At 40.4% G+C, this 13,239-nt stretch overlaps 1 protein-coding gene across 3 annotated transcripts in view; it reads left to right on the top strand.

Moving 5' to 3' along the window:
- The window catches only part of RALA (RAS like proto-oncogene A), a 734,484-nt gene that overhangs the window by 261,399 nt on the left and 459,846 nt on the right, over positions 1–13,239 (top strand). For all 3 annotated transcript variants that reach the window (XM_044064842.1, XM_044064841.1, XM_044064843.1), the window contains exon 2: positions 4,578–4,739. In XM_044064842.1, the coding sequence (XP_043920777.1) occupies positions 4,626–4,739 (114 nt within the window). In that variant the 5' untranslated portion in view covers positions 4,578–4,625. The remainder of the gene's footprint in view (positions 1–4,577; positions 4,740–13,239) is intronic.

Raw genomic sequence — 13,239 nt, forward strand, 5'->3', positions numbered from 1 at the left:
ACAAACAAAGGCAACTGACTACCTATTTCAAAATGCTGGCAACAAAGGCCCAGTTATCTGCAAGAAAAATTCTGCAGGCTTTGGGCTTCATGGCATCCTACATCCTACTAATTCCATATGCAAGACTTTATATGAGGAAACTTCAGTGGTACCTAAAAAGTGTTTGGACTCAACATTGCCACAGCCTGGAAACAATGATTACTCTTATTCCCTGTCTGCAACAGGAGTTTCAATGGTGGGCGAAGGCTTGTCACCAGAACAAGGGACAGCCATTCACATTACCCCCAGCCAGGCAGACACTAACAACGGATGCATCAGATTATGCCTGGGGGGCCCACATGGCAGGAAGATGCATTCAGGGCACATGGTCCTCAAACCAAATGCATCTACATATCAATCAAAAAGAGATGCTAGCTGTTCAAAATCCTGACAGCCTTCAAGGACCTACGTCATCCGGGAAAACTACTGATAAAGACAGACAACACCACGGTCATGTGGTATATAAACAAGCAGGGGGGCACACATTCTTACCCCCTTTGCAGACTAACCATGACCTTGTGGGACACAGCATTGACTTACCAAGTACACCTGCAGGCACAATTCCTGCCAGGAAAGGAAAACACTCTGGCAGACGAACTAAGCAGAAACCTCATGGATTCCCACGAGTGGCAGCTAGATCCACAAGTCTTCAGCATGATAACAAGGAAATGGGGATGCCCGGATATAGATCTATTTGCCTCCCCTCACAACTACCAACTAAAAAGATTCTGCACAAGGACTTATCACAGACAAGCATTGAAAGTGGATGCCCTATCAGTGTATGCCTTTCTTCCATTGCCTCTCCTCCCCAAGGTACTCCTAAAGGTCAGACAGGAGAAGCCAAAGATGATACCGATTGCCCCAGACTGGCCCCGCCAGTACTGGTATCCAATCCTAAGGAGCTTGTCTCAATGCCCAGCTTGGACCTTACCTCAAATACCTCATCTACTGTCCCAGCAAAATAATCCGATCCTGCACAGCCAACTCAGTACTTTAAACCTGGCAGCATGGCGGTTAATGTAGTCATTCAAAACACACCTCTCAGTAAAGCTGTGATGGATGTCATTTTGGAAGCCAGAAGGCCTAGTACTAGAAAATCTTATGCTGGAAAATGGAAGAGATTCTGTGCTTGGAACCAGGCACAAGGAACTGATACAGCTGTACCAAATATCCCTCAGATTTTGCAATACTTAACTGAGATGCTGGACAAAGGCCTATCTTTTTCATCAATTAAAATTCATGCCTCTGCCATTTTGTCTCATTACAATACAGAGCCACCAATCTTTTCTCATCCTTTAGTACCTCAGAGGAGCCACAAATTTAAGGCCTCCAAGGAGATCACCAATACCTGTATGGGACCTCAACTGTGTCTTGGAAAAACTCACCCTGCCTCCTTTTGAGCCAGCTGCTACTGCTGATATAAAGTTTTTATCTTGGAAAACTGCTCAGCTCCTAGCAATAACTTCTGCAAGACGAGTTTCAGAGCTGCAGGCACTCATGGCTGTGGAACCTTTTATCTTTTTTTATCCAGGCAGGGTCTCCCTGAGGACAAACCCAACATTTATGCCTAAGGTGGTGTCCAGTGTGGCACTTAACCAAACTATTCATCTGCCAACTTTTTATCCAAATCTACAGAACAAGGGGGAGAGAATTCTGCATTCTTCGGACGTACACAGACAGCCTGGATTCTACTTGGACAGAACCAAAGATTTCAGGAAGACAGAGCAATTACTAGTGGCATATGCTGCAAGATCACAAGGAAAGGCTATCTCAAAGCAGACTATTTCAAAGTGGATAGGCCACTGCATTCGTTTCTGCTATTTACACCATGGCAAGCCAGTGCCTAAAGGCATTAGGCCACATTCAACCAGAGCTGCAGCCACTTCAGCAGCCTTTCTCAGGGGAGTACCAGCCAAAGACATTTTAGAGGCTGCTACTTGGAGTTACACCTTTATAAAGCACTATCGTCTGCCACTCTACTCTAAATCCAGGGCAGGCTTTGCCACTGCAGTTCTGCAGGGCCTCATAGCCGCACCTAATGCTGTTTAGCTCCAGCCTCCCAACCATACCTTTGGGACTCTACCCAAATGTAATGACTGCAACAGTGAAACACGAAGAACATAGTACAGTTGTGTACACTTACCATAAATGTAGATGTTCGAGTGTATTCACTGTTGCAGTCCAGGTTACCCACCCGCAATCCCCCTTTTTTTCTGTTGGAACTTTTCTTTCCTTGTCTGGTTTATACAACCTATGTGGGGTATTTGCTTGTAGATGAAGGTAAAGTTTATATTGGTGCATGTATTTTTATATATATAAAAAATTTGGCTACCCTTTTAGGGGGCACCTGACATCTGGGGCAAGAAAAACTGAAGAAAATGGCGTTGGCTGCTTCTTTTATACCCTTGACGACCTGACGTCAGGGAAGGGGCGACAGCAGCCGACGCAGGACCCAAGACTTTGGAATTCAGGCCGACTGAGGGCAACCTGCCAGCAGGATTACCCAAATGTAATGACTGCAATAGTGAATACACTCGAGCATCTACATTTATGGTAAGTGTACACAACTGTACTTTACGTTACACTCGCCAAGCAGTGTTTTTGCTGTTTAGCGAGAGTAAAATAACAAAATTAAAACAAAGCGCGTGTGAGAATGTATGCGTGTTATGTGAGTAAGAGAGAGATAGATCAAGCAAAGCAGAAAAGCGTGTGTTTGTTTCTGTCTGCATGTGAGTGTGAATGCGTGCATGAAAGCAGAGAGAGAAAGCGAATGGGTGGGTGGGGGGGTGTGAGAGAGAAATTGAGAGTGATGTGTGAGTGAATGCATGTATGTAAGCAGAGGAGACTGCATGTGAGAGAGATCAAGAGAGAGTGAGACTGAATGTGTGTATGAAAGCAGCTGGAGACTGTGTGTGTGTGTAAGCAGAAAAGACCATGTATGTGTGTATGGGAGAGAGAGAATAGGCTGTATGTAAAATTGTTGTGTTTCACTTACTTATTTTTTTAAGCACTGTATTATTTTTTATATATGTTTGATGTAAAATCCTTCCTCCAACACCATTAACATATACTACAGCAAGTTTGAAACAGTAGGCAGAGGAACAGTTTTATATTAAAAATATATATAAAAAAAAATATAGTACTTAAAATAAATAAGCAAGTAAAACACAACAATTTTACAGAGATCCCATTCTCTTAAGTGCAGTAATGCCCTCCAGGGTGTGTGTTAATGTGTAATTAATGCCCTTCAAGGGGTGTAACACCCTTGGGGAGGTGTTAATTACACATTAACAAACACCATGTCAGGCATTATTGCTGGGCGGCCACGGTGGTGCAGCGGTTAGTGTTGCCGCCTCACAGCAAGAGGTTCTCTGGTTCGATCCTCGGCTGGGGTGCCTTCTGTGTGGAGTCTGCATGTCCTCCCTGTGGTCGCGTGGGTTTCCGCTGGGTGCTCCTGTTTCCTCCCACATCCCAAAGACATGCTGTAGGTGGATTGGACACACTAAATTGGCCCTAGGCATGAGTGTGTGCGCATGTGTGCCTTCTGTGGAAGGTTGGGTGCCGGGCTGGCAATTTGACACCGTAAAACTCCACTGCCAATCATGAGCGGACGGTGATCCGCTGTGGCGACCCCTAACCGGGAAAAGCCGAAAGAAGAAGAAGAATGTCAGGTATTATTGCTTGCGTATCTCTCCTTGGGGCTTATTTTGGTAGCATGATCTTTATTCTTTTAATCCCCCCAGTGATCATGTGACGTACTTTGGCGTGGTTGATAGATCCCAAAATAGATTGCACAGAAAAGTAATCCTTGACTTCTTGTGGATTTTCCTGATATGGAGCAGTATGGCTTCTTAATTAGTCATTCAGACCAAAACTCTTTGAAACAATGAATTTAAAAGTGCAGTCCCCTCCCCCTCAAAAAATGTTTTGTGTATAATGAGTGTCCCTGTCCTCCCAACCTATTTAACAAAACTCCATGTTGCAGAACCTAGTGGAAAAGAGAGGAAAAACACAAGTTAAACAAAAAGTGCCAGCCAAGAAAAAGTGCAAGTAATCCCAGACCCAGACTGCTCTTTTAGCCAAGTATATTGTGGTTAATAACTATTCTTTTGATGCATTGCATCTGAATGGGTTTTGCCTCAATCATTCACTAGGTTTCTGTCCCAGAAGTTTTATAGTGGAGGTTTATATTTCAGGTTGTTAATGATGCTTGACTCGTACAGTGTGGTTATATAAACTGCTTGTGTCTTGAATTGCTTGGGGCCATGATATATATAGTGTTCCTATATAGTTTCAGTACTTGGCATGTAGTAATATTTGCCTCAGTGTTTTGCCTCTTTACATGGAAGGATATTCATTCTGTTTGAGTTATCTGCTTATGAAAAGTTTCCAGTTATTGTGATAGAACCTGTTTGCACAAATAATTATCCAGTAAGGAGTCTTTCTCGTATTGTTATCTCAGGGCACTAACTGAAATAACAGTAAATAAACAGTATCTCAAATGTTGACTGTGTCTTACATTTCCCATTCTCTTTTAGGCATTATATCTTCAGTGCTGTTGGGAGTAAAATAAGCTCACTTCAGACATGGCAGCAAACAAGCCTAAAGGTCAGAACTCATTGGCCTTGCATAAAGTTATCATGGTGGGCAGTGGTGGTGTAGGAAAATCAGCTTTAACGTTGCAGTTCATGTATGATGAGGTAAGCATGTCCAGCATAAAATTAACATGTACAGAAACAGTATGTTTCACTTTTGAAGTCTTACATTCACTTAATGAATACTTTTTTTTTTTAAGTGGAATAAACTGCCTACCATCGTTAAAAATTACTGTTCTGCAGTACTGTGTTAGGGGATTGCTTATGCCACCTTGTGTGCATATAACTGGATGGCTTTGCTTCCTTCGTAGTTTACTCTTTTGACTCAGTCACTCCAGGAGATTTTATGTACTGCCAGGTTGGTATTTTTTTCATCTAATGGAAGAGTTAGCTAGCATTTGTTATGAACAGATTGTTTTTTGCAAAGAATTCAAAATTCTTGTAAAATTGTTTGTTCTGCAATAAGCAGGCCATCTGCGTTTCTTTTAGTTTACTCATGACCATAGGCGTCCTTAGGCCTAGGCCAACGCTCTAGCAGGGGCGCTTTTCCAGTATTTATTTAATGTAGGTAGACCAGGATGGGGGGCACCGGGTGGTGTGGTAGGGGGCGCCGTGGAGCCCTTTTGCCTAGGGCACCAGTTGACCTAAGGCCACTCCTGCTCATGACAATTCTGTTTGTGAGCCAAACCTGTATGACAGCGCAAGCATGAGGTCTTGTGTGTCTAGTTGATGTAGCCCTGAAGATGAAACGGGGTCCTTTCATGATATATTTTAGTCTGTCAAGGCTTGCGAGACCCAGAGTAAACGTTTGTGGAAACCGCCTCAAATGGTTATCTAATTCAGTAAATGCTGTTACCTTGGCATTACTTCCTGATCCCCATGGCTTTGATTTTGGGAAGGTATTTGCTGCTGAATATATCCTGCCTTCCTGAGTGGTCCTTACAGCAGACCGGTTTGGCTGATATAAAAGTCAGAGAAAAAGGCAGCCTGCCATGTGCAAATTCATAGGAGTTAGAAAGCAATCAAGTCAAAAGAAAGCAGAGCAGTCCACCGATACCCACCTTCAACAAAATATCCTTGCTCCTTGCTTCTGCAAGAATTTCTCTAGCTTTGTGAAAAATCTGTATTAGTCACTTAAGGGATTTTATACTTTGTTTTCTTAGCAGGAATGTTATTTTTGCTACTTATGGCCTTTTTTCATTTTAATTAATTTTGTTGTACTCTGCTTATGGCCATAGTGAATTATGTTAAAATTATGTTAAAAACAAGCAAGCATTTTACTGCTACTCAGCCCACAATATTATTTTCTGATTATTTTGCAGCAAACTCCTTTTCTGCAGCAACAAGTTAGGCTATATTGTCTTGTGCTTAACAGCTAAGCACTCTCACCTTTAATGTTTAAAGATCAGAAGGCTGTAGGTTCTCTAACACCAGATGCTTCAGTTAATTTTAGCATCACTAACATTGCAGTGCAGCATAAAGAGGGTGCTGAACTGAAGTGCAGTCTTTTGGATGAGACTTCAGACAGATCCAACTGTTGGAGTTGGGGTACTTCAGTTGGAATAAATAACCCTATGGCTATTTAAAAAAATGGATAGGTGACTTCAGATTTATATTTTCCTTGTGTTATGGCCAAGTTTCCATAGTCACCTTGGGTCTCCGATGCAGCTAGACTTTTCCTAATGGGACTAACCCAGTAAACAAAAGGTGCATAAAATAATTAATAACCTGTTGCTCTCCTACTTTGGCCACAGTAGAAGAGTCTTTGTGGGTTCTGTTCAAGCAGCTTTATTTTATGCAAACACATCACGGTACAAGTTAACTGACTTTAACTTGAGTAAATTATATACAAACTAATTGCTGGTCTCCGATGCAGCTAGACTTTTCCTAATGGGACTAACCCAGTAAACAAAAGGTGCATAAAATAATTAATAACCTGTTGCTCTCCTACTTTGGCCACAGTAGAAGAGTCTTTGTGGGTTCTGTTCAAGCAGCTTTATTTTATGCAAACACATCACGGTACAAGTTAACTGACTTTAACTTGAGTAAATTATATACAAACTAATTGCTGGAATCATACCTGTTTACTCTGTGGCTGCACTCTCAAAATTGCACTAGGAATGCTGTGCTACTGGCATCTTTGACATGCTACTTAAACACACGGTACACAGCACGTGCACTCCGATCTACATCCTCCCTCTTGAAAAATTAAACATGCAGTGTTATGAATCTGTTTAACATGCAGATTCACAGACAGTTCTCTGTTGTGCTTTTACACAAGATAGGGTATTTATATACACAGTTAAGTCCATGTTGCCACATATTTCACACTGGGCCTGGATACTCGTCCGTATTGGACTTAGCAACTGGAGCTGTCTCTGTAAAATGTTCGATCTTAGAATTGTTTGGAACATTTTCAGGAATTGAATCAGAGGTCGGCACATACTCTGGAATGGGAACCGCATTTGGTTTACTCTGAGATCTAGAGTCTGTGTCACTAGAACAATGTTGCGATGATTCTGGTACAGGGAGTAGATGCCTGCGATTTCTCCTGTACTCCATACCCTCGGATTCTACAAAGTAGGATCTTGGCTTAGCACATATTTCAGCAACTTGACCAATCTGGTTGAAACCTTTCGCCGTTTGTATTTTCACTGTTTCTCCTTCCCTCACCAGATGAAGAAATCTGCTTGATTTATCATAACTGGACTTCTGAATTGAATGCTTCTTGAATAGTTGAGCCTTTATGGTTCTGTTGTTCTTCGCTTTAGGCCTCAGTAAACTGGAAATAATAGATTTGTTCTGGTTTGACTGGAAAGAAGTCTTTGAGCAGGTGAGTCAAGAATATCATCACAGGATATGTTTCTGAAATTAAGTAAATTCAAAAAGACATCGGTATTGTCACGTTTTGACCTCTCAAGTAATCACTTTGCACTCTGCAATGCACGTTCAGCTAGACCATTTGACTGTGGATATTCAGAACTACTAGTAATATGTACAAAGTCCCATTCTCTTGCAAACTTCTGAAACAACTGACTAGTAAATTAAGTACCATTGTCAAAGATATCTTTATGTGGACTACCGTGGACTGAGAAATGATGTTTCAATTTAGTAATAACAGTAGTGTATGTTAGATTAGGTAGTAAGTCATTCTCAAACCAATTCAAATAAGAGTCTACCAATACTAAGTGTTGATTGTCCCACTCAAAGGCATCAGTGGCTACTGTTGATCAAGGTAGTTCAGGAACTTCAAATTCAAAACACAAACCAGGAACAACAAATACAAACAATCCAAAAACTGAAGGTACTGAAGACATCAGCGAGCCAGGAAGAGGTTTAAACATTTATTAGTAATGAGTCAACAAGAGTAATTGCTTTTGTAGGTCTATAACCAAGACTTCATCAGAATCCAAAAATTCAACAAACTGTATAGTATTTAAATAGTAAAAAAAAAAAAAATCACATGACCACCATATCAATTAAGAACAGAAGCAAATTTGTTAACCCTATGTTGTCAAGTACAAATGAAGGTAGTTGTTAAAACGTAAGTTATGGTTTACACTTTGTATGATTTTAAACGCAGTACACTACTGAGATACATTCATTAAGGCCAGGGGGCACACAAGCATTCAATCTTAGTTGCCACATCATTTCTCTGTATTCAGTAAGATCTTCCCATGGCCCTCCCCTTATATTCTGGGGTACAAAATCCAATCCAAAAAATAAAAAAGAAAGATCAGGGTGTGTTTCCACATGCTTGTATAAAGAGTTTTTAACATTCTTATTCCTTCTATCTAGATTGTGCTCGTAAATACGCTCTTTAAATTTCCATTTGGTTTTTCCTACATAAAAACACAAACATTGAACACACAGGCAGTGAAAAACTGGCTTCAAATTCAGCCAAGAGGTGGGGAACCTACAAGTGTGAACTCTGCAACCAATGCAAATTTATTTTTGAGGGTAACACACTAGTGGTAGGGACCCACAAGTTGGTTACTTCATTCCACTGCACCTGTAATTTAGTAGGTTTAGTATATGTGGCAACGTGTTAGATATGTTTTAGCTTTGTTTCTCAGGTAAGTCATATAAGCTGCAAAAGTTTCTCCTGGTTTCGGATCTCTCGTGTAAAACAAATGCCTCTCTAATGTAACATTTGTCTGAGGATTACACATTTCTCAGAACTTGTGCTTCAAACACTCGGGGTCTTCCCTTGATTCAGCCTGTACAACAGTATAACTGTTTTCAGCTTCTGCATCATATACTGCTGGTGCTTACACAAATTAATGCTCTGTTTCTATAGCCTCTGACCCAGCTAGGTTTTAAAAAAAAATGAATGCCTTGGTGCGTGCATCTTTATCTGAATAAGCTGCTTGTATAAAAATATCATGCTCTTGCTCAAATATTCTCCCATTCCCTGCAATATTCTGATCAAATACAAGTGGTAAGAGCTTTCGAAATCCGTCTGCCGTATTAACACATGTCACTGAAGGGTTTTGCAAATAAGCGTGAACATATACATACATGCCAGAAATTTATGCCATATGTGTAACTTTGCCTTTATACTTTTGTGCTTCTGAAATTATGCTTTTGGGCTTTTCGAAGCTCTGCTATTGGGCGTACTCTGCAAAATAACTCTCTTGGGCACTGTAACACCTTTGAATTTGTTGTCTTGCAAAAGTAATTAATCATCATTTTAAGAAACATTTCAAATAACTTCATTATGCGAATGAGCTGGGCAAGAGAAGCTCATAGTCAGTAACATTTTGAAGTAATTGCACTTTGTGAATAAACTGTAGAAAGCACACTGAAATTTCCTCAAAATGGCGGTACCTTGCTAGACAACTCTTTACAGTGCAAGAAAGACTCTGTAATGGCAGCACTTTGCAAATAGATGCACCCAGCACTAGAAACTTTTCGAAATAGCTATACTTTGACTGTACTTCACAAAATAGTTGCATTTTGCACACAAACTCTTCGGAATGCATACACAGTAATAAGCACACACTGTAAGCACTTTTACACACTTTGAGATACGTTGAGTAAGTTTAATTATGCCCTTAATACAATACAAAGTTGTTGTTATGTCAAAACACAGCACTTTCCCAAAAGACATGCGGTCGCCTTGCTTTGTTTACTCTTAATGTGCCCTATTTGCCCTTATTATATTTGTTTTGCTCGTTTAACTCTTTTCATGCCCATTGCACTTTTCTTGTGCTCATTTTACTGCAAACATGCCCATTGTGCCTTAAACATCCTTGTGTTGCCTTTCTGATAATTGTTTTGTCAAATCTTATTTTAAACATTTTCCTTAGTTAATAAACCTTTTGTGCTTCCCACTTGTTTAGTAATGTGGTTTGTGCCCTTGTAATTCTCCGTTTTATCCTTTTTATAAAATAAATAGTTTGTGCATGCCCTCATTACCTCTGGTAATCTCAGAAAAGATTCTGGTTCTTTTTCGTGCTCATTTCTCTCAGTTTACCTTCACTGTCATCTCTGCACCTCATGGCTCCAAATATTATTCTCTGAGATCCCACTTCTGACACCATGTTGCTGTCCTACTTTGGACACAATAGAAGAGTCTTTGTGGGTTCTGTTCAGGCAGCTGTATTTTATACAAACACATCACGGTAGAAGTTAACTGACTTTAACTTAAGTAATTTATATAAAAACTAACTGCTGGAATCATACATGCTTTACTGTCTGGCTGCACTCTCAAAATGGCACTAGGAATGGCACGTGCTTGGCATTTATACAAGCATGCTACGTCTTTGACATGCTTAAAGACACGGTACACTGCATGTGCACCCTGATCTATAAACCTAACATTGTTTTTCCCCTCTGGAAATATTTTAAGATCAAGCTAAATTGTTTGATGTGCCCTTGGAAGTTGTAAACATTCCCTCTGTGTCAGAAGACAGTCTTTCTTGGCCATTTGGTTTTGGTTATGTCATTTCTTTTTATTAATTAAATAATAATAATTTAAATTAATTCCATTTAAATTAATTAAATAGTAATACATATTTCTGTAGATATTGCTGTTCATATTTCTGTGTATTTCTGTTTGTATCTCTTTAGCAGATTTAACTGGCGACAGTGGGTTTGTAGAATGTAGTTATTGTACTGTTGGGCATTTACCTTACACGGTGGCTGCTTTATGGCGTGATCTCAATGTCAAATACTTTAGTAGCAGCCTTGTGGATGTGAAGGTTAGCTCATTTTTTTTTTATTATTCTAAGTTCAGTCATCATGAGACTGCCAATTGTTATAACGGGTTTATATCAGAACATCGAAGGCTGATAAGTCCGAAGCTCACAACTTTGAACTTCAAACCTCGAAAAAAACATCGAAACGCAGAACTGAGATCGCCATAGAGTGAGGGAAGGGAAGGTTTCCCTTTACTGCACTGTAGTGCGATCTTGGAGTTGGTATATTTAAGTAGTGGGTGTGTGGGGGTGCAGGGTGCTTTCCCCCCTGCATAGAGCATTTTTTTTTTTTTTGCGATAGTTAGTATTTTTTTTGTACGTTCGATGTTGTCAGCTTTCGAGGTTTGCAGTTCGAAGTTGTGAGCTTCGGACTTGCACGCTTTCAATCATCTGATGTAGACCCGTTATAACTGCTTAACCTGACTTGTACAATTCAATAGTTATTCTAGCTGCAGTATCTATATTTTCATATCTTAGTTACTTGGATTATTTCAACTACAGAATGGCACAAGTATACTACCAGAACTACAGCAGACATTTTTATTGTAGTTTTAACACTAATACATCATGGTTGATGGCTTACTATTTTTATTTGAAAGTGCTATAGTGGAAGTAAGTCATTGAACTTCTGTCTCACATTTTTGCTGCTCTAATCTGTAAAGCTAATAACATAGGTACTTTTAAAAAAATTTTTTTCATATTTTATCTCAACTAACTCCTCTCTAGCTGTTATCAGTAGTTGCTTTTAGTACCTCGGTTATTTTTGTTTTTCCCTAGCATCTACACTCAGCACACGCTCTCCCCTCCTCTTTCCCTAGGTTTTAAGAGCAAAGTGTCTTCCCTTCCAGACCTCATCAACCTTCTTTACATATACTGCTCCAACTCCTGGAATAATGCATGTGCTCTACTGCATAGCCAGTTTAAACTAAAGTGTGCTCCAAGCCCATACCACAAATTAGTCTTACTTTGTCTACTGTAAAGGCTGTCTGCATACCAATGAGACCCCCCCCCCAACACTCATCTGTTTGTTAAAAACCTTGCCACTTTGTCTCTCTCTGCCATCAATAAGTTAGTTACTACCCTAGTACCAAATCTCTTAGTTAGCTGTCTCTTTTGTTTTCTGTTTGTGGTTTCCTTTTAACTGTTTTTATCTTACTGCGAATACCTGTGTATACCTCGCTATAACATCTCTTCCTTCTCTGCATACACCTTCCCATCCCTTCTACTTACCTGCGGGCTCTCACTGTGTGCTCCTTACTGATTCCCTCCTGGCCCACTGATTTTTTTCTGTGGCAAATGCCGTTTACTCGTCCAACCTGCTCCATTTACCCTTGCTACGGTCAGGCTCACTCCTCCCCTTCCCTACCTCCAGTCCCACCCACCCCCACTTTCATTTCGTTTATACTGGCTACACCTTGTTCCAACCCCTCCCACTCTCCCCACTTATCCAGTCACAGCTGTCCCCTGTAAACGTCCTACTACTCCTTTCCAAATAGCTTCCTATCCCTTACCTACATCTACTAATATATCAATTACTGTTTATACCTACCCACACCACAACCCCACTCTGTCATCCCTTTCCCTCTCATTATCTCCCCCGCACTCTCAGCATCTTAGCATATCTCCAGCCTTTGACTCTACCTTCTCTTAACCAACTAATGTGTCCTTCTTGCTCACTCCTCTTTACCTTGTAAATTAATATCTCCTTAATACTCTCTATTCATTGTTTTCATCTTATTTCTCACGCCTCTCCTCCCTAGTAAATAACCTCTTCCCCACACACTTTTACATTGCTCTCTGTCATCCTTCTGCTATCATTATCTCATTTCAAATCATGCCCCCACCTCACATCAAATGTGCTTATGTACCTGTCTTTACTTACCTCCCATCATACACACCTTAATTTTCACATTCATCCCCAACCTACACTTCACCCATACTCCACAAGGAACCCTCCCTAATTTGCCCCTCTCTCTTTAACTCTTCTTCACACATCTCATCAAAATAAACATTTTCTCTGTGTCTAGCACATCCTTCAAATCTAAATACAAATGCACTGGCTTTTACCTTTTATGCAAATAAGCCTTCCTCTTTTTCTAACAATTTACTGTCATCTGGCAACATCCACGCCAACCGAGGCCCATCTAAGCCCAATCACAACAAACACCTGTCTCAGTAAACATCTCTCGCTCTTTGCTGTTATTGTACAAAGTATACCTAATAAAGTTACAGAACTACACTCCTGGATCACCCACCAATCACCACACATCCTGGCCCTATCTGAAACTTGGCTAAAACCACATATTTCTAACACTGAAATACTACCTTCCTACTACAGCATCTATCGCCAAGACAGAACCACCAAAAAGGATGGAGGTGACACAATTATGTATTTTGAACAC

Source organism: Protopterus annectens, chromosome 3.part0, assembly GCF_019279795.1.
Source record: "Protopterus annectens isolate FY-2018-M chromosome 3.part0, PAN1.0, whole genome shotgun sequence".
Classification (NCBI taxonomy): domain Eukaryota; kingdom Metazoa; phylum Chordata; order Ceratodontiformes; family Protopteridae; genus Protopterus; species Protopterus annectens.